Source organism: Marmota monax, unplaced genomic scaffold (genome assembly GCF_021218885.2).
Source record: "Marmota monax isolate L192 unplaced genomic scaffold, Marmota_monax_Labrador192_F-V1.1 WCK01_AAM20220418_F8-fsc00151, whole genome shotgun sequence".
Classification (NCBI taxonomy): Eukaryota; Metazoa; Chordata; class Mammalia; order Rodentia; family Sciuridae; genus Marmota; species Marmota monax.
In genome coordinates, this window is record NW_026694226.1 from 2,333,790 (window position 1) to 2,357,361 (window position 23,572).

General features: G+C 52.8%; 1 protein-coding gene across 2 annotated transcripts in view; it reads right to left on the bottom strand.

Annotated features, from left to right (window-relative positions):
* Window positions 1–23,572, bottom strand: part of Lrp1 (LDL receptor related protein 1) — an 80,465-nt gene that overhangs the window by 24,160 nt on the left and 32,733 nt on the right. For both annotated transcript variants that reach the window (XM_046466584.2, XM_046466585.2), the window contains exons 15-42: window positions 23,203–23,328; window positions 19,825–19,965; window positions 19,567–19,692; window positions 19,030–19,146; window positions 18,532–18,612; window positions 16,767–16,934; window positions 13,651–13,833; window positions 13,055–13,255; window positions 11,779–12,024; window positions 11,364–11,561; window positions 10,175–10,379; window positions 9,842–10,006; window positions 9,054–9,298; window positions 8,703–8,834; window positions 8,177–8,404; window positions 7,759–7,933; window positions 7,576–7,670; window positions 7,205–7,354; window positions 6,879–7,019; window positions 6,368–6,502; window positions 4,525–4,656; window positions 3,979–4,113; window positions 3,663–3,792; window positions 3,432–3,558; window positions 2,908–3,059; window positions 2,697–2,821; window positions 2,020–2,397; window positions 392–581 (exon numbers count right to left, since the gene is read on the bottom strand). In XM_046466584.2, the coding sequence (XP_046322540.1) occupies window positions 392–581; window positions 2,020–2,397; window positions 2,697–2,821; window positions 2,908–3,059; window positions 3,432–3,558; window positions 3,663–3,792; window positions 3,979–4,113; window positions 4,525–4,656; window positions 6,368–6,502; window positions 6,879–7,019; window positions 7,205–7,354; window positions 7,576–7,670; window positions 7,759–7,933; window positions 8,177–8,404; window positions 8,703–8,834; window positions 9,054–9,298; window positions 9,842–10,006; window positions 10,175–10,379; window positions 11,364–11,561; window positions 11,779–12,024; window positions 13,055–13,255; window positions 13,651–13,833; window positions 16,767–16,934; window positions 18,532–18,612; window positions 19,030–19,146; window positions 19,567–19,692; window positions 19,825–19,965; window positions 23,203–23,328 (4,627 nt within the window). The remainder of the gene's footprint in view (window positions 1–391; window positions 582–2,019; window positions 2,398–2,696; window positions 2,822–2,907; window positions 3,060–3,431; window positions 3,559–3,662; window positions 3,793–3,978; window positions 4,114–4,524; window positions 4,657–6,367; window positions 6,503–6,878; window positions 7,020–7,204; window positions 7,355–7,575; window positions 7,671–7,758; window positions 7,934–8,176; window positions 8,405–8,702; window positions 8,835–9,053; window positions 9,299–9,841; window positions 10,007–10,174; window positions 10,380–11,363; window positions 11,562–11,778; window positions 12,025–13,054; window positions 13,256–13,650; window positions 13,834–16,766; window positions 16,935–18,531; window positions 18,613–19,029; window positions 19,147–19,566; window positions 19,693–19,824; window positions 19,966–23,202; window positions 23,329–23,572) is intronic.

Below are 23,572 nucleotides of genomic sequence, written 5' to 3' on the forward strand. Positions count from 1 at the left end.
AATTGCTAGGATTACAAGGCGTTCGCCACTGTGCCTGGCTCAGTGAACATTCTCTACCTGAAGTTTTGAGTCCTAGAGCACTAGAGGACCTACTCTGTGCCTTGAACTTAGCTGTCTGACGAGTGAATCGATCACAAAAGCCAAAGTGTCCTCCACGACTCTGACCTTCCCTTTGGTTCCAGCACCTGAGTATTATCCTTTACTATATCACAGATGAGGAAACAAGCTCAGTGAGGTTATGCAGCTCACCTGAAGCTACACAGCAGAGAAGGGTGAAACCTGGGTTGCTGCCCACCTCTACAACTCCTCCATCCCCAACCTGGGGCTACCTGAAGCAGTTTCTGCTGCCCCCTCAGCCCACCTCTCCCAATCCCCAGGCCTGGCAGCTCACTTCTGGCATTCATCCAGCACGAAGGCCCGTGGGTGGTCGTCTCCAGACATGGTGATAACTGTCTCTCGCTCAAAAGCCCCTGGACGAGTCTGGTCCACTGTGTGGCGGGTGATGGTAGATGTTGTGTAGCTTGTCCAGTAGAGAGTGTCCCAGCCACGGTGATAGGCTAGGCCTTCCACAGAGCCCACGTCTGTAAAGAGACAGGAGCAGCCACCGTAGGGAGTGGGCCAAAGAGCAGAGCCAGAGGGGAGCCTGGGCAGGAGCTAAGGCCAATGGCCTGAGGCACCTGTTCTCTGGCTGGAAGGGGGAGTATGGGGAGTATAGGGTGTACGGAGCAGCACAGAGACTTTGGTGCCCCAAGTACCAAAGTACCTTGACTGTTATCTTAGTATCTTGACTCTTCCTGGACCACCTTACCATCACCCATTCAAGTGATCCACGGCCTACCTGCCTAACCCTTCTTGCTATCAGCCCACTCTTGGGCAACTTGGCTTATGTGTGCTCACACTTTTCAAGAGCTACCGATTCTGCCCACTGGGGTGCAGACCTAAATGTGGACCTCAATAACTTGACTCCTGCTTGGGCTGGAGTGGGGAGCTTCCTATTTCAAAAGACCTGAACTGAATCGTTTGGTAAAGGAGACATCTTAAACTACATGCACTATGAGAGACAGAGCCGAATGGTGGTACTGAAGGAAGACTCAGGGTTAGTGGCTTCCAGCTGTACGACAGAGCAGCTGCCAAAAGGCTGTGCTGCATTGTAGTCCCAACACCCTGAAGGGAGGGGCGGTTCTACCCATCTCTCTGATCAAGCCATGATTTCAGAGTGTTGAGTTTAGCTTTGGACACTTTTTTTTCCCCCCTCTGGTGCTGGAGATAAAACTCAGGGCTTTGTGCATGCTTAGCACACACTCTACCACTAAGCTATACTCCAGTTACACCCACATGCCTGTTTACAGACATGTGGACAGGACTTCATGATACAGAAGATGTCCCAGCGAGAACAGGTTTGCTCTGCTGTATACGAAGCACCTCATTCAGCTCCTAGCAGATCTTTATGGACCAACTAAATGAAGGAATGAATAAATGAATCAAAAGGACTGAGCTAACCAGCCTGCAGCAGAGAAAATGTAGTGGGGCAACATAGCAGTTTCCAAAGAGCTAAAAGTCTGTCATAGTAGGACAGTCCTATGTGTGTAACCACCCTTGAGCATGACTTCTCTGTGCCGAGCTAAGCTTTCACATGTAGCATCTCTGGGATCCTGTCTCCCATCAGGTGAGAAAGCTAGGGCTTGGTGAGAGTGAGAAGCTTTTCCAAGCTACTGAAATGTTAAGGGACTGGAGCTGCACCTTGGCCCGAGTCTGCAGCCTATGGTTTGCATACTGGGCTCTGCTAGGAGAATATTGTGGGCAGCCTATGGGCAGAATTAGGCCCCAAGGGAGCCACCTGACTCCAGATAAGGAGAAACTTTGAAGTAACTACAACAACACAGTGATCCAACTGGTTCTTAGCTAGGGACCTACAGCAGGTAGAATTCAGAGCCAGGGTAGGGTGGGCTGGCTGATATCTGTAAGTCTACACTGACCCTCCCACCCCCACTTCCTGGGAACACATGGGGTCTGGCTCACTCTCCACAATGGTGGTCCTCCCGGAGCCATCATCGTTGATCTGCTGGATGTTCCCAAAGTGAATATCGCTGAAGAAGATGCGATTAGGGGTGCCTGGGGAGGTGCCTGCTCGGTAGTCGAAGGCCAAGGCGATAACATTCTTCATGTGCTCAGGGTCCTCAAAGGGCTGCACAGGTGCATTGAGGTTGCGCTCATCCGATAGGTGGATGCTCTTGAGGATGGTGCGCTCTGAGTAGAGCAGGTAGCCGGCATATTCACGACAAGATGCCCCATCTTCTGCCAGCATTCCATGGGCACAGGCACAGGCCCGCTGTCCACCACCCCGGTACAGACACAGCTGCTGGCACCCACCATTGGCTACTGCACACACATTGGTGCCTGTGGGGAGAGGGGGTTACAGAGGGCACAGTCCACCTTTTGAAAAGGCTCACTGGTGCCTCTGTCAGCTGAGTCCAGTGGAAATTCCATCCTGCTCATCCTCAGCTCAGATGACCCTCCAGGACCCAGAGCCCAACATCCAGATCTGTCCTGGAGATAAACCTCTCCTTCCAATCCTGGGGTCTTGGGAGTCACTGGTAAGTGCCCCTGTGGGTCAAACCTCTCTCCCAGACCCTCTCACTCCTAGACCTGGCTGTCCTCAATGGACTCTCCTCCCTAGCCTAGGGCCTCAGCCTCACCTTTCTGCCGGTCCCTGTTGAAAACCTTGATGTCTTTAAGCTGCACTCCAATGCCAGTTCGCAGGGGCACAGAATCTGTGGCATTATCTTTGCTCCCGCGCTTGATGGAGCCATTGGCATGAGTCCTGGGGGGAAGGGAAGGGTATGAGCAGGGTGTTGATGGAATCAGGAGGGAGGGAACAGATGAGAGATGGCAAGGCAGAGCCCTCACCTGTCACTCCAGTAGATGAAATCCTCAAACACAGACACTGAAAACATGTCCATGTTGTTGCTGGATAGGACCACCTCACGGTTCTCACCCGTCTCCAGGTCGATGCGCTCAATTTTGTCCATCCGAGCGTCACACCAGTATAGCTTCCCATCCTGTGGGACAGAAGTACCCACCTTGCTTCAGAACCATGCTTCCCTCCAGTTCCCATATCCCAGAACAGTGTGTGGCCTGCACGGAACCCTTAATTTAGCTTTCCCCACTTCATCCAGGTCCTCTGACTTCTGACTTGCCTAAGATGCCACTCTCTAGGTGTCCCTCCACTTCCCACTTCTGAGTGACCCTTCCATCATCCCTAGGGCAGAGAAAACCTATTCTGGGTAGGGGATGGACTAGAAGATTCCATGACTCTCCCTGTTCCATGTCTTCCCCGTGAATGGGGCTCATCACAAGGAGATTCAGAATGGTAGAGCACAGAGCCAGGGGGATCTAGCCCATTAGCTGCAGGGCTGAGTATGGATCCAAACCTGATAGTCCACTGAGATGCCATTGGGCCAGCTGATGCTGACATTGACCAGCACCACTCGTTCTGTGCCATCTAGTCGAGACCGCTCAATACGGGGGTACTGACCCCACTCAGTCCAGAACAAGTACCTGCGGGATAAAGGTGAAAGTGGAAGGTCAGTCCCCAGACCATGCAGGAGAGGGACCTCTTCAGTGACAGTGCCAGACCCAAGCCAGCCTTTCTAGCTCCTCACCCCTTTTCCGGGTGGACAGTGATGGCCCGGGGCTTGTCTAGACCCTGGGAGATGACTACGTAGCGGAAAGAGCCATTGAGCCGGGCGACCTCGATGACATCAAAGCCCTGGTCTGTCCAGTAGATGTTGCCTGAGGAGGAAGTTGGTGGGGCTCAGGGAGATCAGTGGGGACATATTACCTGGTACCCTTCTGCCCTTAGATCCCTATGTAGCTCCCCATTGGCTCCTGCCTACTCCTTTCCCTCTTCTTCTGAGGCCCCATGTTCCCCCCAGTCCTCTGCCCCACCCCGAGTCCCTGTTCTCTCCCACTGCTCACCTGCCATCCAGTCCACTGCAATACCCTCCACACGGCCAATGCCATTGGTTACCACATCCTCGCGCCATGTCTGGTCCCGCTTGGCCCGACTGATGGTGCTCAGGCCCATGTCCACCCAGTAAATGGTGTCATTTTCTGGAAGTAGAGGAGCCAACAGGAGATGCTCAACAAGGCAGGGCAAGGAAGGGGATCAAAGTCACAGAGTGGGTCAGGGTAGAGGTGGGTAAGTAGGCACCTGGTGCTTGGAAGGTGAGGCAGTGGGCAGTGGGGAAGCTCTAGTAAGTTCTCTTTTTTTTTTTTTTAAAATATTTATTTATTTATTTTTTAGTTATTGGCAGGCACAACATCTTTGTTTGTATGTGGTGCTGAGGATCGAACCCGGGCCGCACGCATGCCAGGCGAGCGCGCTACCGCTTGAGCCACATCCCCAGCCCCAAACTAGTAAGTTCTCTTCAAGCCAGCGCAGGCAGCCTGTCACTGGGCCTCAGAGTGCACCCCCCCAAAGATCCTGGCCATGTCCCACTCCCCCGCTACCAAACGGCTCACCAGCATGGAAGTCGATGCCAACAGCCAACGAGGTCCCCGACACCGGGACCAGAGCATCTGACTTGTCATTAGGATCCAGGGGAATTCCCCGGATTCCCTCGTGCACAGAGTACAGGAGAAAGGAACCCACACCTGAAACACAAGCACACTTCATGCATGGGCCTTGCTGACATCCTTGAGGCTTGGCTCCTGTCACTCTTAACTTGTTATCTGCATCCTCTTCTGATATTGCCCACAAGCCATGTTCTCTACCCACCATATATACACACTCTGGCATGAGGCCAGGAGCCTGGAGCTTGGTGGGAAAGAGTCACCAGGCCAGTAAGTCTGGAGAACAGGGCTCTGCTGGACCTCTAGCTACCACTAGAGGGCAGAAGAGACCCAGCTTTCTCTCCCTGAGCTCTGCCCTCCTCCAACAACCAAACCTACTACCCCTCAAAGGGCCTTAGGGAGAGTCTGGGAGGACTGAACAGAGAATCAGGACTTCAAATTTGTGCTCTACTGACCTTAGTTTCCTCTTTGTCCCGACTCTGCTCTATGCCTAACCCTTTCCCAACTGAAACTCAAACCTTCCTAGCACCTAGCTAGTCTCATTCCCTATACCCACTTCTCAGGAGGCGCCACTTCCAGGCATCACCAAATCATCCCTTGTCTTTATCCTGTGGACACAGTGTAGCCCCAAATGAATCCCTAAGTGGGCCCTGGTTGCTCAGGCTCCATGAAAAAAAAAAAAAAGAATGAATGGTTGGTCAAGTGAGTTTGGAAAACCTCAGACACTGGAGAGCTTTCTTGAAAAATTCTCAGCACATAAGCATATTCAAGGCTCTGAGAAGTTGTGCAGTAAAAATACACTGTCCAACTTGGTTCAACCCAGCATTTGTTTCTGTAACATCTCACCACATCAAAGAAGGAGGTTCCTGGGAGTACACTTTGGGAAATGCTGTCCTGGGGCAAGCTTGTAAATCAGTTAGCAAGTTCTTGTGAAATGTCTCTCGGTCTCTCTCACCCCTTCCCTTCAATCCAGCTGCTCCGCCCAGACCAGGCCCCAACTCCACATGGGGATTACTCCTAATAGCCTCCTAACTGGTCTAACTGCCTCGGTTTCTCCCTCCCCCATTCTGCGGGCTCTCTGCCACCTGGTTAATCTTTCCCAAACATCACTTTCCAGGCATTACTGGCAGAGAACACATAGGAGACTTGCCCTCCCTCACAGCCTTATCACCAGGACTTCCCACACCCTACCTGCCACTCAGCTCAGGGCCCCTGCACACACCCACTTATTCTCCCGAACTTTGGTTACTTGGCTTTAGCTATACCTCTTGCCTTGTGCATAGCCCTATCTGCTTTTCTTTTTTCTGTGTGTGTGTGTGTGTGTGTTTGTATGTGTGTGTATGTGTGTGTGTGTGTTGGGGATTGAACCCAGGGCCTTGTGCAATGCTAAGCACATGCTTTACCACTGAGCTGTATCCTCTTCTTTGAGCCACATACTCCAATCCTATCTGTCCTATAAATCCAGCTCAGAACACACCTTTCTTGCTGGCATCTTCTCAAAAACCTAATGCAGTCATAGCCACTTTATGGTCCAGCTTCCCTGTCATGTTGATCCCATCTTCTGGCTCAGGCTACAGAGCATAGGGACAGGAAGTCCTGTCCCTGTGATTTCCCCACAGCACCCAGCACATGCTTAGTTTTACTAAGTATCTAGCCCAGAAAACCCTTGATAATACATAATGATTACAGTCTTGGCACCAAGGTAAGAAGAGGAAGTCGTAACCACTGTAGGATTGGAGGAGTCAGGGCTGGGGGCCTGGGCCCAGGCAGGGAAGACAGGTTGAGCACTGACCTTCGCAAGCCTGCTGGCCACTCCGGAGGCTGTAGCCGGCTGTGCACATGCAGGAGCGGGTTGTCTCTGATGTGGGCAGGCAGAGCTGGGAGCAGTCACCATTGTTGACACTGCAGGGGTTGCTGCCCTCATGGTCTGGGGAAAGGAGGCAGAAGGAAGAGAGAAGGGTTAGATGGCCCTCCCAGAATCAGCTGCTCAGGGACAGGATGGTCACCACCTTTACCCTGGACCTGGTGGGGTCACCACCCAACTCAACTCTCAGGTCTTCTGACCTCCCCGGCCTGGACCTTGTGACCCGGCTACTATAAACCTATAGGGCACCTTTGTGGGAATGAAGAAAAGGAAACCCTGTGGGTGGTGAGTGGAGCTTAACCCACTTTCATCCCCATTCATCCCCTTTGCCCCACTGTTTTGGCAGGCTGCTCTTGGTGGCAGCTTGAAGCCTCTCTCTGGCTCCCAACCCCCTTGCCGGTGAAGCCTGGATACCAGGGCTCTTGTTCCCTCTGCTCACCCAGCTGGATGCTCTCGTCATAGACCTTCATGTGCATCACCAGTGTGGTGCTGTTCCGCAAGACCACAGACCCTGAGCCATCAGCCTTGTTGCATGTGCCCATCTTCTCTGACACCTGATCTGCCCACCACAGCTTGTCCCCTGAGGTGGCAGGAGGGAATGAGATCCTTAGGGAGGCCCTACACGTAGCTCTCCTGAAGGGCTTGATGTCCTGAAGTCATCAGACCTATCCCATAGGGTGGCCCCCAGACCAGCACCCTGTTCCCAACAGATCTGGCCTGGCCAGCCCTGCTCCCATCCATCCCTACTCCCTCCCGGGCCCTCACCCATGATGGCCAGGGCAGTGGCCTTGCCCAGCTGGCTCCGCATGGTCTCAATGATCTCTAAACCACTCCCATCCAAGTTGCAGCGGTTGATGGTGTGGTTCCCCGAGCTGATCCAATACAGCTTGCTTTCAGGGAAGTCGATAGCCAGGCCTGAAAGAGGAAGGTGTCACTGCCAGGGAGCCTGGCACCAGGGTGGACCCAGGGCTGGGAACGGAGTATATGTAAAGGGCATGTGGTTCTGGTGGGGAGGTTGGTGAGGACAGGCACTAAGATGGGGACTGTTGGGGTAAGGGGAAACTGAGAGACCCTGTGAGCATCTTTAGATGGAGGATTAGAGAAGGGCTATAGAGAAAGGGAGGGCCAGCTCATACCCACAGGGCCCCTCTGGCCACTGAAGAGCAGGGTTCGATTGCTGCCATCCATGTTGGCCATGCTGATATTGTCGCCATCGGTCCAATAGAGCTTCCTGGAGGAGGATGTCGAGAGGGGAGGGTCACAGTCTTTTCTTTCCTGGCCCCACTCCCAAGCTTCCCATGCCTGGGCCCTGGACTGACCCGCGCAGGGGGTGGACGACCAGGCCATGGGGCTGCTCCAGGCCCTGCACCACTGCGTTCTTGAAGGAGCCATCCAGTCGGGCCACGTTGATCTGCTTCTTGTTGGTATCGTAGCTCGTCCAGAACAGGTTTCGAGATACCCAGTCCACAGCTAGCCCATGGGCATTTGGCAAGTCTGGAGGAATAAGCAGAGGGTTGGTGGTTGGGTATTTTCAGGGCATAGGTCAAGAGGGGAGCTGGAGTGGTTTCTGGAGAACAGGAGCCAGGAAATGTCACATTGGAGCACTGAGAGGAAACAGAATCTGAAAAAGGAATATCAGGATCAAGAAGACCAGTGAGCAGGGGTAGGGGACCAGGGTCAGCAGCCAGGCTAGGGGGGCCACACCCACTAGTGGAGGGGTCAGGGCCAGGACAGAACCTGCAGAAACAACTGTCTCCACGCCTGTGCCATTGATGAAGGCCCGCTTGATGGCTTGTGTTCTCACATCAGACCAGTAAACACGCTGCTCACGGGCGTCATAATCTAGCACTGTGACGTTGTCAATGTCAGGCACCGTGAAGGAGATGATGTAGTTGTAGTAGGGGGCATCCAGGTCTACACCCCGGATTTCCATCTGACGTGCGTACAGCAGAAACTTCTTAAACTCTGTGGGTGTGAGGCCAGTCACTGAGGTGGTCCCCTGCCTCCAGGCTGCCCATCCACCCGATGAGGGTCTGTTCCTCTTGAGGTTCCCTCTGCCCTTGCCTTTGGGGAAGCAGCCCTGTCAGAGGTAGACTCCCGACAGGATTACAGCTTCTTCTCCCAGTGCTTATCACCTGGGCCCCTCCTTCTAAGACCCCTCTTGGCAGGGACTTAACCTTTGCTTAAACCAGGAGTCCTAGGTGCCTTAGACCACCCCTTCAGCCTCAGTTTACTCCTGGTCCTGAGGAAGGGGCTTCCCTACCATAGCAGGTAGTGTTGTCCTTGTGGAGCTTCATGAGGTGGGGACAGGCACAGGAGACAGTCCGGTTGTAGTTGATGAGGCACAGATGGGAGCAGGGGCCCCGGCCCCCATTGGCCTCACATGGATTGGGAGCTGGGGGAAGGGAAGGAAGAAAAGCAGCAAGAATATTTTGTGATTTTTTGGTCCTTACATGGCCTTTCTCAGCTGGACCAGCCCCTCCTTGCCCACTCTCACTCCCTGTTTCAGCATCTGCTGCTGCTAGACCTTCATCTGTTGCTAAAAAACTGGCTAACCCCTGCTGTCCTGACAGACCCCTCCCATCTCATGCCTGAGAGGCCCCAGGCCCCTTACCCATGGGCTGCCGGGAGGGGTGATACACTTGCAGGTCGAAGGGCTGGGTGTTGGTCCTTTGCACCACAGTGACATTGTGGCCGGTCCACTTGTTAGCCTTGGCCAGCGTGTTGGTTCGCCAGTCGGTCCAGTACACCTCCCCCCCATACAGCGTCACTGCAAATGGGTGTGATAGGAACTCGTGTCCCCGAAGCACCTCCATGTGACCGGAGCCGTCGTAACGGGCTGAGTATATGGCATCTGACCTGAGAGTGTGGTCGGGCAGAGTGAGGATGCTGGCTGAGATCACAGCCTTCAGAGCACCCTGCTCAGGGGCACCCCCCCTCCTGTGCCAGGCCCACTGCCCTCCCATAAAAGCACATGAGGGCATAGGAACCATGATGTGGGAATCTGGCAGGTCTAGGTTCCTACTCTCCCATTCCCTAAGGGAACTTTCTGGCTCCCTTCTCCCCAGGCCAGCGGTTAGCACACAGGGCTTTGTACGAGTGAAGAAAAGGTGCCCTTTCCGGGCAGACTAACTGGGAAGGCTCCCTTGCTCTGGGTAGACATAACCCCAGCAGAAAGCACAGATTGTGAGAGGAGAGTCAGGCTTAGATGACTTTGGCGACAGCCCTGCTTCTGACCTCTCCAACCTGCCTCCTCTGCTCAGCTGTCTCTCACCATAATCCTCTTCTCACAGTGCTGGGTCCTCTGCCACCTGCTTCTGGTTCTAGACCCCCTGGATCTTTTCATTAACCTTGTCCCTGCAGGTCCTGATGCTCCTGACTTGGCCTCCCAAGGGCACTGACCTGGCATCAATCCACAGGATGCGCTTCTCCAAGTAGTCCACAGTGAGCCCATTGGGCCAGCCCCCAGAACCAGTTTCCCGGTGAACAGTGCGGCGCCCTGCCCCACTCATGGAGGCTGCCTCGATGCGGGGCAGGCTGGCATCCCAGTCTGTCCAAAACAGGATCCTGGGAATGGGGAGGGGGTTAGGAGGTCCAAAATTGGGTGCCAGTGGTAGGACCACAGGTAAAAGGTAGAAGGGGGCCAATTGCACTAAGAAGACAAGTGTCTTTGGCTAGGCTGAATGGGACTTCAGGGGGCCTGTGGGCCAGAATGGGGCTGGGCAGTGTCCTCACCCATCCCGAGGATCCAGTGCAATTGCCCTTGGGTGTTCAATGTCACCAGCCAGCAGAGTAGTCCGGAGGGTTCCATCTAGCTTGGCCACTTCAATTTGGTCCAGATTACTTTCCACCCAGTAAATGTTGCCTGCAATCCAGTCTACGGCCAGGCCCTCGGGTGTGGCCAGGCCATACTGTATCACCACCTCGAAGCTGGTCAGGGCTGGAGAAGAGGGTTGTGGGGAGTTAGAGTCTCCTGGGTTGGGTGGGGTAAACACGTGAATCCTAGAACTCCTCAATGATTCCCCTCAACCATGATACCTCTGCTAATCCCTCTGATTAGCCCAGATCCAACAGTGGACTTCCTGACGCCCCCATTCTCCTCACCCAGGCAGGAAGTCAAGCAGAGAGGAGAAGCCTGGTGGTGGGGGAGCCACCTTCTGCATGCAACTGTCTAAAGGGCCAATGTAGAGGAGGTTGTCAGAGCAGAGGGTGGAGGTTTTGGGGGACAGACCTGGACTCAATATGAAGACAGTGTTTTCTAGAAGTCAACCCACAGAATGTCCTGAAGATTTTTTAATGCTAATACGTACATATATACCTCATTACTTCGAAGCTATTGCACTGTATGAAAATTATCATAACTTCCTTAGCCATTCCCCTATTGATGGATATCTGAGATGGTTTCAAGTTTCCTTTATTATGGACAACAGATTCCTTTAGTAAAATGTGCCTTTTCTGAATCTTTGCTCAGATGTCATTTTCTAGGGGATCCTCCTTAACCACACAATTTAAAACAGCCTGACCTGATCATTGCTGTCTTTCCATGGCCCGGAAGTACAGCAGGTGCTCAATACAGAGCCTGCAATGGTTCAGGCTACCATGGGACAGAGGCTCAGGTACTCCACCCCCTAACTGGGGCTTTTTCCTCTCAAGTTTACAATTCCAGGACTTGGGAAGCCAAGCTCCCGGCCACTCCAAAGAAAGGCTGATCATTTTGTTAATTATCAGGCTGGCAGCTCTGCTGACGATAATTATGGGGCATCAGGCACTGAGACCCACAGCAAAATCTAACCCAATTAACAGGAATATGGGGGATGGGGAGCTAAGGCCTCTGCCTGGGGCCACCTGGATCTGGGTCTGTGGCCCCAAGTGTCCAATCTGTATGCAACCCTGGAGTCAGTTGGAGGCATGGCCAGGGAGTCACCTCCATTGTCCAGCAGTTTCCCACGGTAGATCTTGTCCTCTACCACGTCAGTCCAGTAGAGTGCGCTCTGACTGAGGTGGAAGTCCAGGGCGATCGTGTTGCGCAGGCCGGGCACCAGGACACTGTAGTCCCCTTTGTGAAGGTCAATGCGTCGGATCTCATGGCGGTTGGAGAAAATGATGAATGGCTTGAAGGGGTCTAGGGTGGGAGGGATGTGATGGGGTCAATGAGGGACTTGCTGCTGCCTGTTTCACCCTGTCCAGGTGCAAGCAGGGTCTCTGTTGGCTATGGCACTAGGGCCCAGATGAAACACTCAGCCTTTGGCATTTGGTGGCCACCCAAACCCAGTTCACTGCAGATCAGTGGCCTGCCTCAGCCTGCCTGGCCTGCTCGGCCACCCTCCGCCGTGTCTTACCCAGGCTGCGGCAACTCTCGCCGTCAGGCTCCAGGACCCAGCCCTCATAGCAGGAGCACTTCACACTGAACTTGTTCTGGTCACACTTTTGGCTGCACTTGAGGTGCTTGGCACAGTAGCTCTGAATCTGGCAGGTATGATTGTCAGGCCCCAGCTCCATGCCCAGAGGGCACGAACACACAATGCCTTCTCCAGGTGCCACCGAGCAGTTGTGGCTGCAGCCACCGTTATTCAGAGAGCACTGGTCTGGGTTGGGAGGGAAGGCAGGGGACAGGCCCAGGGTCAGAACTGGAAGGAGGTCCTGCTGGCCCCAAGCCCTGTGCAGGGGCCCAGGGCCAATCCCTGGCACCCCTCCCACAGCCCCTTCTTCTCCATTCCTGCTAATCCTCTGTCCCAACGCTTGCCAGGCTCCCTCAGAGTCAGGGTTGGGACCCAGCACCCAACAGCTGTGACCAGCCTTTCAATTCTCCCCACTTCTCCCTCTGTAGTTTCTATTTCCTTGTCCCTTCTCAGGCTTGCAGTTGGGAGCCCAACTTCATGCCTCCTTCCTGGTGGGGGGTCTTTGAGTCCAGTCCCCTTCCCCCTGGCTTTCCTGGTTGAGGTGATTTGGGTGGGTGTGGCCGGGAATATTCTGCCCTGGGTCCTCTGACACACCCTGTAACCGCCAGCCCTGACTGGTGTGTCAGCAGTTTCTCAGTCCCAGCCAGCCTTATCTCCTACTCTTCTTTCAAGGAGCGGGGTCCCTGCCTGGTTCGGAGGACAGATAAGGCTGTTCTGCTCCTTACCCCAAGTCACGCGGTGCAGACTTCCTAACCCACCACCACTCCTCCAACCTCATTTCTTTGGAACTTGAATGTCCACCCTCCTCCCCGACCTTCTTAATCACTCTGAAGCTCTGCCGAATGTCCTTGGGAATCCAGTTAAATCTCTACCTCCCGAAGATGCCTGCACTGACCATCAGCACGCTACTCCGTGCCTGCATCCCACAGGCCTGAGCCTCCCTGCCCTTTGGTATGACTGTGGGTGAGGGATTTGCACCTGTGGGCAGGTTACTGAACCTCTCTGTGCCTGCCTCCATTTTCCCATCAGTGAAATGGATATGTAATGGTCCCTGCCTCCCAGGGCTGCTCCATGGAGTAAATGCTGTTAACGTTGTGGGATACTTGGCGCCATGGCACTGTGAGCCCTACATCTACACAGGCCATTGGTGTCTGCTCTGGGTGTTGCTGGCTCTTAGCCCCAAACTCCTCCCCACTCCCCTGACCCTGGGTCTCACCGCAGAGCTCGCCCTCATCCGAGCCATCTCCACAGTCGTCGTTCCCATCGCACAGCTTGTCAGGGGGCAGGCAGACTGAGGTATTGTTGGCACAGGGGTGTGAGGGTGGCCTGCAGGCCAAGGACTCACAGTTCTCCTCATCTGAGTTATCTTCACAGTCACTGTCACCATCACACACCCACGCTTTGCTGATGCACCGAGCTGAGGAATGGGTGCAGTATGAGCAGCCAGGACAGTGGAGTGGGACCCCTCGTTGCCTTTCTTCCCAGTCCTAGTGGGCTTCTCTAATAGGGTCATCACTGCAGTGTCTGGGGGCCCACTAGGAACCTTGAGGCTTTTTCTGTCAAATTCACATGGCCAACGAAAAAGGCAGGAAGTACTGAAGCTCAACTCTGGTCAGGGTTTTGTTCCAGGGGGGGTCTTTGTGCAGGCCCTGGCCCCTTCATGCTTCCTCCAGTATATGATGCCTTTGTGTCACAATGTCCCTACTCCCACCCCACACAGTAGTGCTGTCCCCCTTGCCACTGCTCTATTCTCCAGATGCTCTCCTCCTGCCCATGTCACCCCCCGGGCAGGTTCTCTCCAACTCTCTTCACCTGAGTCTTTGCAGCCAAACTTGACATTTGGGTCACAGACATGGGTCACTCCCTCACAGCTCTTCTCATCACTGGAATCCATGCAGTCAGTGTCCCCATCACAGCGCCACCTCAGGGGGATGCATAGTCCATCCAGCCGGCACTGGAACTCATCAGTGTGGCAGCCACCAGGGGGTCTTGTGGCTGCAGGGGGACAGGGGAGGTTGTCAGGAGGGGGAGGAGCTCCCGGTCAGCTTCCCCCTGCCCCTCCCACTATGCCCAGCCTGGAGCTCTGAGTTGAGGCAGCCTGGAGAGTCCTGTGAGCCATGCTGATGCCCCTGGAAGCACTAACTTGGTACCAGAGGCAGATGTTACACCTTCAAGGACACAGCGACCACCCTGTCTGATGTCCCCATTTTACACAAGTGATGGCAACTGGATAGGCGATTTGCCAGGTCAGAGTTCCAATGCCCCCCACCTTAGCCTGTTTCTCTCATTCATCCTACAAACATCTCTTGAGTGCTGGCTGTGTACCAGGCACAGTCCAAGGTACAGGCTGTGACCGAGACAAAAAGGCCTTGCCCCAGTGGAGCTCAGGTCCCAGTGGGGAGGGAGACAATGAGGACGGCACACAGATCTAGGTAATGACACATGCTGTGGAGACAAAGCCAGGTAGGGCTCCAGCAGGGTGGGATGATAGTTTAGATAAGGTGAGGGGAGGCCTCTGGGCAGGAGGCACTTGAAGTGAGAACGAGTTGCATGGACACCTGGACACACTCCAGACAAAGGGGACCGCTGGTGCCTCCCTGAGACAGGACTACTCCACGTACTCAGAAAATGCCCAGGAGGTGGACTGGAGACTGATGACAGGAGCACAGGTCAGAGGTAGGGGAAGGGGCCCTGCAGGCCATGGACAGGGCTTTGTCATTTATTCCAGCTGTGTAGGGAACCAATGCACAGGCCAGCACTGGGACAGGACTAGCTGTTCCATCAGGATGGCTCTGGCTGCTGGGCCGGGACCTGACTGGGGGCCAGGAGTGCAGCAGACATACCACCCTCGTAAGAAGCACATATGGCTGGGCTGAGCCTCGTACTCGGACCACTGTGGCCCCGCACCTCCACCTTCCCCGCCAAGGACAGGCTGATGCTCTCATCTCAGTAGCAGCCTCTGAGCTCACTTCCCTTCCTCAGGCCCCTGAATCTCTTTTTAATCTAATCACCTTCCAGGTTTGCCTTCCTAAAATGCCTCCCACATCACGTCACCTTCCACAGGTCCCCAGTGCCACCCGACAAGACTCTGCCTGACTCTCCCCTGCTGTTGTAATCTGCCCACTTTGGGGACAGCCTCAGGAGCCTTCTCTGCAGCCTGACTGGTCTGCCTGACCCTACCATCACCCTATGGAAGTGCTCAGGTTCCCCTCAGTCTTTAACTACTGGCTTCTCCAGTGCACTCCCCTCCCCCATTGGAAGTCCTGCCCTCTTGTCCCTTTACCCTGAGTCGAATCCCTCACCAAATCCTTTCAAATGGTCCCAGGCCATCCCAGGTCAGAACCAGAGTTAACCATCACTACCAGTCGGGACGCCCCTGATGCCATGTGCCAGGCCTCACCAGTCGAGTCTCATTTCATAGCAGAGGAAGCCTAGGTTGAGGAAGCCAACTGTCCAGGTTCGTCTGGCCATTGGGAAGGGCCAGGGAGTTCTTTTCCCTATACCATACAGTCTCTAGGGGCTCCTTTTTAGAAACTCAAGGCACTAACACCTGTCTCCCCATCTTTGAGACCTTTTCAGAGGTGGCCCTGGAGACTTGGTTACTGTTTCCCAAGCCTCCTGTGACCTTCCTGGTCCTCCCTCTCAGGCTGGGCTCACAGCAGGTGCTCAGTGCTGCTCAGTACTCCTACTTGTGTGGGAGCATGGCTTAACTCCCTAAGGCAGAGTTTGTAGGCTGGCAGGCTATGGGCCAGATGAGGCCTGCAGAAAGGTTTTAGCCTGTGGTGTTTTTTTTAAACTTTTCAAATCAACCACCAGTGGTTATGGGCTGAATTTAGCCCATCATACCTATGAATGGTGCCTTATTTGGAAACAGTATTTTTGCCAATGATCAATTTAAAATGAGGTCATTAGGGTGGGGCTTAATTAATGACCGGTATCCTTATATAAAGAGAAAATTGGACCCAGAGGCAGACGCACAGGGAAGACACCATGTAAAGAGAAGCCGGTAAGGCATCTACATGTCAAGGAATGCCAAAAGTCACCAGAAAACCAGTGGAAGTGAGGAGACAGGCCTGGACCAGGTGCTCCCTTCTAGCCCCAGAAGGAGCAGCCCTGTTGACAGTCTGATCTTGGACCCCTAACCATCTGAACTGTGAGACAATGTATTTCTGTTGTCTAAGTCACTCAGTTTGTGGTCTTTGTGACAGACGCCCTAGGAAACTAATATGCCAGTGTTAAAAATCTGGGTGGATTTCACTCAAAAATCATCATTTCTGATTTTCTTGAAGCCAGGGCAACTCTGGTCTACATTCTTCCATGGCAACAATCAGCCAGAACTAAGAGACCAATATACCTAAAGAGGGCCTGTGCAGCTCCAGGAAACAGCCCCCACACTCCCAGGAGCACTGGAGGCCTGGGCATCTGAGGCTCACTGAGCCAACCCCTCCCCGCTCTGGTTCCCTTGTGCTCACTCATCCCTACCTACTAGCACCCTTTTTTTCAATTTATTATTTACCAAACACAGCTTTGTGCTGAGTGCTCTTTACACAATCTCACTAAAGCCCCATATCAGCGCTGTGATGTCAGTGCTATTATTACCCCCCTTTGCAGAGGAAATTCAGAGGCCCACAGAGATTAAGTAGCTTGCCCAAGGCCACTCAGATAATAAGTTGCAGAACTGGAGCTCAAACCCAAGGCCACCCAACTTCGAAGCCCGTGATCTTAGCAGTGTGTGGCAATAATTTGTTGGCAATCTCCCTCTCCCACAGGACTGGAACTTCCTGAAGGACAGAGAGAGCCAGGTCTCAGCTATCTTGGGTTTCCAGACGCTGACCAACCCACAGTGAGGTGGGCAGATGGATGGATGGGCCAAGGGGCTGATGCAGTAGGCATGATCTCCCCCGCCCCGCAGGTCCCCAGGTGCCCACCCTGGTTGGTGCAGTTGGCGTGCGTCTCATCGCTGTAGTCCCCGCAGTCATTGTCCCCATCACAGGTCCAGTGCTCAGGGATGCAGCGGCCGCTGTTACACTTGAACTGGGTACTAGAGCAGGAGTGGCTGCAGCCAGCCTCATCACTGTTGTCCCCACAGTCATTGTCTGGGGGGAGAAGGGGAGAGGCAAGAAGGAGGTCAGCAGAGCAGCCTTCTCTGTGACCCCAGCTTGGCCCCCTCCACCTCCTCATTCCCACCCACAGATACCCCCCAACCTCCCACTGAGAAAATAACAAACAGAAAAGACACAGAAACTGCATAGACTGCAGCATGCACCATGGCCCGTGGGGCAGGGGCAGGGTGGGCTCCAGGAGGGCCCCTTCCTCAGTCTCAGAAAGGCTGGGGTGGGAAAGGAGACGTTGCTTTCCCTTTTCATTGGGGTGTGGGAACAGGGTCTGCTTGCTTTGGAGGGACGCGCAGGGGTTTCTGTGATTTGGGAGGCAGAGGTAGGCAGAATGTAGATAGGGCCTCTCTGCTGGGCTGAAGAGGGTTTCATGAGGCCCCAGTCTGAGCGTGGGCACCCCAGGCACCATGACTGGGTGCTAGCTCTCAGGGGCCTGCCTGCAGCTGGGAAGGTCGGGGTGTTCTGGAGAAGGTGTCTGAGCCTGGATGAATGAACACCCTGTCTTCTGGGCCCTGGGCTAGAGGCTGCTGAAATTCCCCCACATCCATAGGACACATGGGAAGGCTGGGGTTTGGCTGTCCCTCTTGGGTCGTGTTCCTGTTCCTTTTCCAGTTATTTTGTTTCCCCAACTCTCTCCTCCCCCACATCCTGGCCTTCTCCTCACCATCTCTCTGTCATCTCTCCTTTGAGTGGTCCCCTCTGTCCTTTCCACTTCCTCCTCATCCACTGTTTTCTTTCTGTTTTTTTTCCCCCTTTTCTCCTCTCTGCTGCTTTTCCTTCATATCTGACTATAGCTCTGGGGCAGGGGGCCTGGGGATCCTGGGGAGCAGTTGGGACTCTGGGGTGATGGTGCATGTGCTTCTATGCACTGACCGGCAGGCTCAGGACAGGTCTTTTCGTCAGAGCCGTCCCCACAATCCTTCTCTGAAACACAGAAACCGCCAGGGCAACCATTGGCACACGAGACCCAGCAAGGAGGAGGGCGACATGGCGCCGACCCACCCATCTGCACATGCGAGCCAGGGCTGGAGCCACTGGGGCAGCACATCACAACATGACACCACACCAGAAATGACAGATCCCAAGATGACACACACACCAACAGTCACCTGTGCACACATTTACACATGTGGAGGCCCCTGCAACTTGGGGCTGACATCACCTGGTCCATGGCTGACTGCCAAGTGGGCTCCCGGCCTGGAGCCCAGAGCCTAGGGTCCGTACCAAGGTCCCCAGAAAATGGGGGGTTATAGGAAAAAAGGAGTCAGGCTCTCATTGCTCTGTCCTTCTTGCTCATCTCACCCTGGCCCCTGAGCCCTGTCAGAGGGTGGGCAGCTCAGGCCCTGCTAGGGGCAGAAATGGTGCTAATAGACGATGGGTAGGGCCTCCCTTCAGTCAGCCTTGGTGTCCTATGGCATTTCTGGCTCCTTTTTGCTTTCAGCCAACCCAGCAGGACTTCTGTGTACTGGAGGGAGCCCCAGCTCTTGATTCTAAAGCCTCTTTCCTCCCTATCCAGGATCTGGATGTGGCTTCTAACTTTCCTAGGAATGGGGGTGGGTGACTGGAGGCAAGCTCTTACCATTGTCACATCGCCAGTTGATGTTGATACATCTGCCATTGTTACAGGTAAACTGCGTCAGAGGGAAACAGGTAGGATATGCTGTCGGGGAGAAAGGATAGCCGAGTAAGGCCCTCAAGATCACACAACATTCATGCACCAAACAGGGGGCCCTCCCATAACCAGCAGCCTGTAGGCCACTCGGATGGGGAAGGAAGGCCAGGTGCTCAGCAGGAAACTGCTCCCTCATTCCTACCAGGCACCGTTATAGGCCCTGGGCTAAGTGCTTTGTGTGCTTGAGCACCCTGAGCCCCCACATCAGTGCTGTGATGTCAGCGCTGTTATTGGCCCCACTTGACAAATGAAACCCACGGAGGCCATGGAGATGAAGTAACTTGCTCAAGGCCACCAAGGTACTAAGGTGCAGGATCTCTCCAGGCCCCCACGCCAGGGCATGGGCTCATGGGCTTCCTCTGCCCACCACCAGGCCCAGCCTGGCCTTTCTACTGTCCCTCTCACCACAAGAGGCTGATTCATCAGAGCGGTCCCCACAGTCATCATCCAGATCGCAGGTCCAGGAGATGGGGATGCAGCGTCCACTGGCACAGGAGAACTGGTTGGGTGGGCAGGTACGAGCTGGGGGACGGGGACAGGTAGGAGTGCTTACAGCCCTGACCTTCTCTTAGTCCTTTTCTTCCCTGATTATTTGCCTTTACTCTCTGCCTTTGGAGACCCTTATTCCCCAGGGCTCAAAACCCTTCCTCTTGGAGAAGTGCGAAACCATCTATATGGTCTCATGTCTCGTCTCTCAAGAGGCCTCTTGTGTCCTTCACAAAGAGGATCGCCCTGCCTTGCTGCTCTTCTCCAATCTGGAGCTCCCCTGTCCCCCAGTTCCCTGACAGCAGAGCCCTGCCAGCCTTCCAGGGAAGGGGCAGACTTGCCTTCTCCCAAGATCCATCCCCTCTGCCCTCGAGGTCCTGAGCTTTTTCATTTCTCCCCGAGGCTTCTCTGTCTTCCCAGGCCTGGCTGCCCACCTGCCCTACCCCCATTCCACACCTGAACAAGTGGCATTGGACTCGTCCTCACTGTTTCCACAGTCGTTGTCCCCGTCACAGAGCCAGCGGTTGGGGATGCATCGGTTGTTCTCACACTTGAATCGGTCTGAAGGGCAGGTGTGCTGATCTGGGGAGGGGACAGGTGTGGGGTGAGAGGGTGTGACCCCAGTTCTCTATCTGCCCAGTCAGGGACAGGTGCTACCAGAGCCTTCTGCCTGCTATCCAACAGGTGGGGGGTTCAGGGGGTGGGGACACTCACGGCAGAGAGCCGGGGCCTCATCACTATTGTCCAGGCAGTCATTGTCTCCATCACATTTCCAGCGCTCCTGGACACAGCGGCTGTTGGCACAGGCGAACTCGCCTGGCTGGCACTGGGGTGGGGGCACGTAGGATGGGTTCGCTGTGGGCACCACAGGAATGTGAGGGGGAAGGTCAGACCCAGGTTAAGCCCCCTGTATGTTTTTTTGTTTTACTATGTTTTATTAAATAATAATAATAATAACTATTATTATTATTATTATTATTATTATCGTCATCATCATCAGTGGTGCTGGAGATCAAACCCAGGGCATGCCAGGCAACCACTCCACCCCTGAGCCACATTTCCCAGCCCCTTACTATGTTTTAATAATATACAGAGTAATTATCCCTAGTACATGAATCTTCATGAACAAATTATCTGGATGGAAGCTACAATTGTTTCTCAAGAAACACTGTTGATGTTTACTTAGTAATTTTTGTACTTTGACATAGCCCAAGCATAAAACAGCTTCCAAGAGAGTCCCATACTTTTCTCACTACCAAGCAGCCCTCTCTGCCCCTGCTCTTTGCCCTTTCCCCTTGGAAGTCATCTCGGGGATTCCCAGGACCCTGCCCTGGTCTCTGGACCTTTTTTTTTTTTTGCAGATGTATCTACCCCACCAGCAGAAGTGAAGACAGGCCTCAGAACTCTGCAGGCTCCACCCTTCCTGTCTCCAACACAGTTGTTGCACATCACCATCTGTTTTAGCCTTCTTAACAGTGAAATCACTGTGTCCTTTGTCTACATTCACATTGGTAAGTGCAAAAATCCAGGAGCACAGTGTCAGCCCCTGTCTCCCAGGCCCTACATCTGTGCACTTTCCATTTCTGACCCAATCTACCCATCTCCAACCTATGAAATTTTCCCTGGGTCCTATGGGTGGCTATTTTCTCTCCTTATGCCATGAACCACTAGCCTGGAGGTAGGTGTGTGTCCTCCTTGCATCTCACTAGTGCTTCCTGTGTATTCTTTCTCTCTCTTTTCTAAAAAATCAGTGTTGACTTTCACATTATTAGACTATGCCAACCTCTATTTGTACAGGGTTCCCAGGTTGCTGGTGAACTCAATGTCCACCAAGATGACCTTCATTACCCTGGCCCCTCCGTGCCTCACCCTCCTCTGCTGATACTCTCTCTCCATCTTAGCTGAACACTAAATTCCACTAACCCTTTTCACTCCTGGGAGTCTGCTGTACGGAAATCATCCAGAATATGGGAAGACAAGATGAGAGTAATGGCAGAGTGGGAATTAAGAAATGGGTTCTTGGGGCTGGGGTTGTGGCTCAGCGGTAGAGTGCTCGCCTAGCATGTGCGAGGCTCTGGGTTCGATCCTCAGCACCACATAAAAATAAATAAAGAAAATAAAGGTATTGTGTACAACTAAGAAATAAATATTAAAAAAGAAAAGAAAAGAAAAGAAATGGGCTCTGCGGGGCATGGTGATGCACGCACACCTATAATCCCAGGAGGCTAAGGCAGGAGGATCGTGAGTTCAAAACCAGCTCCAGAAACTAAGTGAGGCCCTAAGCAACTCAGCAAGACCCTGTCCCTAAATAAAATATTTTTAAAAAGGCTGGGGATGTAGGCTTGGTGGTTGAGCACTCCTGGGTTTGATCTCCAGTACAAAAAAAAAAAAAAAAGAAAGAAAGAAATGGGCTCTAAGTCAGACTTATGTTTGAATGCTGCTCTAACTTTGTGCCTTGGTTTCTTTACCTGTAAAGTGGAAATAATAAAAACACCTTCCCCACAGGGATGTTTTAAGGACTAAGTTACTGCATGAGAAAGACTCATAACAGTGCTCTGCACAGAGTATATGCTCAATAAATGCTGGCTGTTATTATAACAACAACAACAAAAAAAAACTGGAAACAATCTAAACATCCAACAGTAGAGAAATGGTTGAACAAAATATGGAACACTACTAAATGAAATATATTTTAGCGATTAAAAATGCTGCTTATGTGTTCATGACATACTGCCAAGTGACAAAAGCAGGACACAGAACAGCATGTGCAGCACAATTCCATTTATGTAAAAGTAATGCAGAGAGAAATGTTTGGGAGGATGCTCCCCAAAATGGCAACAGTGCTTATCTAGGGGTGGTAGAATTTGGGGTGATTTGTACTTTCTGCCTTACATTTTTATATACTTCATATTTCTTTCTTGCTACAATGAACATGGCCCACTTTTATTTTTAAAACCTTTTTTGTAGTGCTAGGTATCAAATCCTTACCTACTGAGCTACATCCCCAGACTCCCCTTTTATTCATTTATTTATTTAAAAAATTATTTAAAAAATTTTTAGTTGTAGATGGACACAATAGTTTTACTTTATTTATTTATGTGGTGCTGAGGATCGAACCCATTGCCCCACACATGAGAGGCAAGTGCTCTACCACTGAGCCGGGACCCCAGCCCCTCCCCTTTTATTTTTAACAACAGGGATATATAAACAATGAAATAAGGGTCAGGGATGTTGTTCAGTGGTAAAACACTAGCCTAGCAGGTGGGTTTGATCCCCAACATTGCAATAAAAAAATAAATTAAATAACACAATAATAACACAGAAAATACTATGACACATGAGTCAAAAATGCTGAAGAGGCCAGGCACAGTAGTGCAGGCTTATATCCCAGAGACTCAGGAGCCTGAGGCAGGGGGATCTCAAGTTCCTGGCCAGCCTCAGCAACTCAGTGAGACCCTGTCTCAGAAAAAAAAGGGGAAGGCACGGGTTGGTAGTAGAAGATATTTCATATATAGCTATGATGATAGCTGTGTAAAAAACAAGAGTGTAGGGCTAGGATTGTAGCTCAGAGGTAGAGCACTTGCTTAGCATGTGTGAGGTATTGGGTTTGATTCTCAGCACCGCATATAAATAAGTAAATAAAGGTATAAACATACAATGACATTAAAAAACAAAACAAAACAAAAAACAGTATAACCCATCTAAAAAGGATGGTGTGTAATTTACCACCATGCTAACAATATGGTGGGTATTTGATGGTGAGCTTTGGGCTTTTTTGCTCTCTAATTTCCAATATTTTGAACTACTATTATTTTACTTTGATAATGGGGAATTAAAGTTAAAAGGAGTCAAGAATATCTTCTTCCTTCCATAGTTGTCCTGTTTCTCACTCAGTTTCTCTTGATCTTCATAACCTTTCACATTCCGCCATCCCTCAGGCCCCTTGATCCCCTCCCAGCCCCCAGAACCTTCTCTCACCCCCATGCCTGGCTTCCTATAGGCCCCACAGGGTCCTTCTGCCTCTCCTGCCCTCTCTGTGACATCCCTCTGGTGGGGTCTGCTTCCCAATCCATCCCACCAGGCCCCTTGTACCCAAGCAAGTGACGCCGTCTGCGTCCAACACTTGGTCCTCAGCGCAAGCACACTGGCGGCTCCCAGGGGTGGCCAGGCACAGGCTGCTGCAGCCGCCATTGTTCACCCGGCATTTGTTGGTACCCACTGTTGGGGAGGAATCACAGGGAGGCATATGGGAAGGACAGAACAGGGATGGGTGCAGCAGGATCAGGAAAGGTTAGGAGGGGAGGGGATTGGCAAGGAGACACATAAAATGAGGAGACAGAAGATGAAAGAAATATCAAAAGAACAAAGGGCATGTTGACATGGGGCAAGGAGAGAAACAGGAACAGAGAGTCAAACTGGGTTGGGAGACGTCTCAGTATCCACTCCACCATCTAGGTACCAC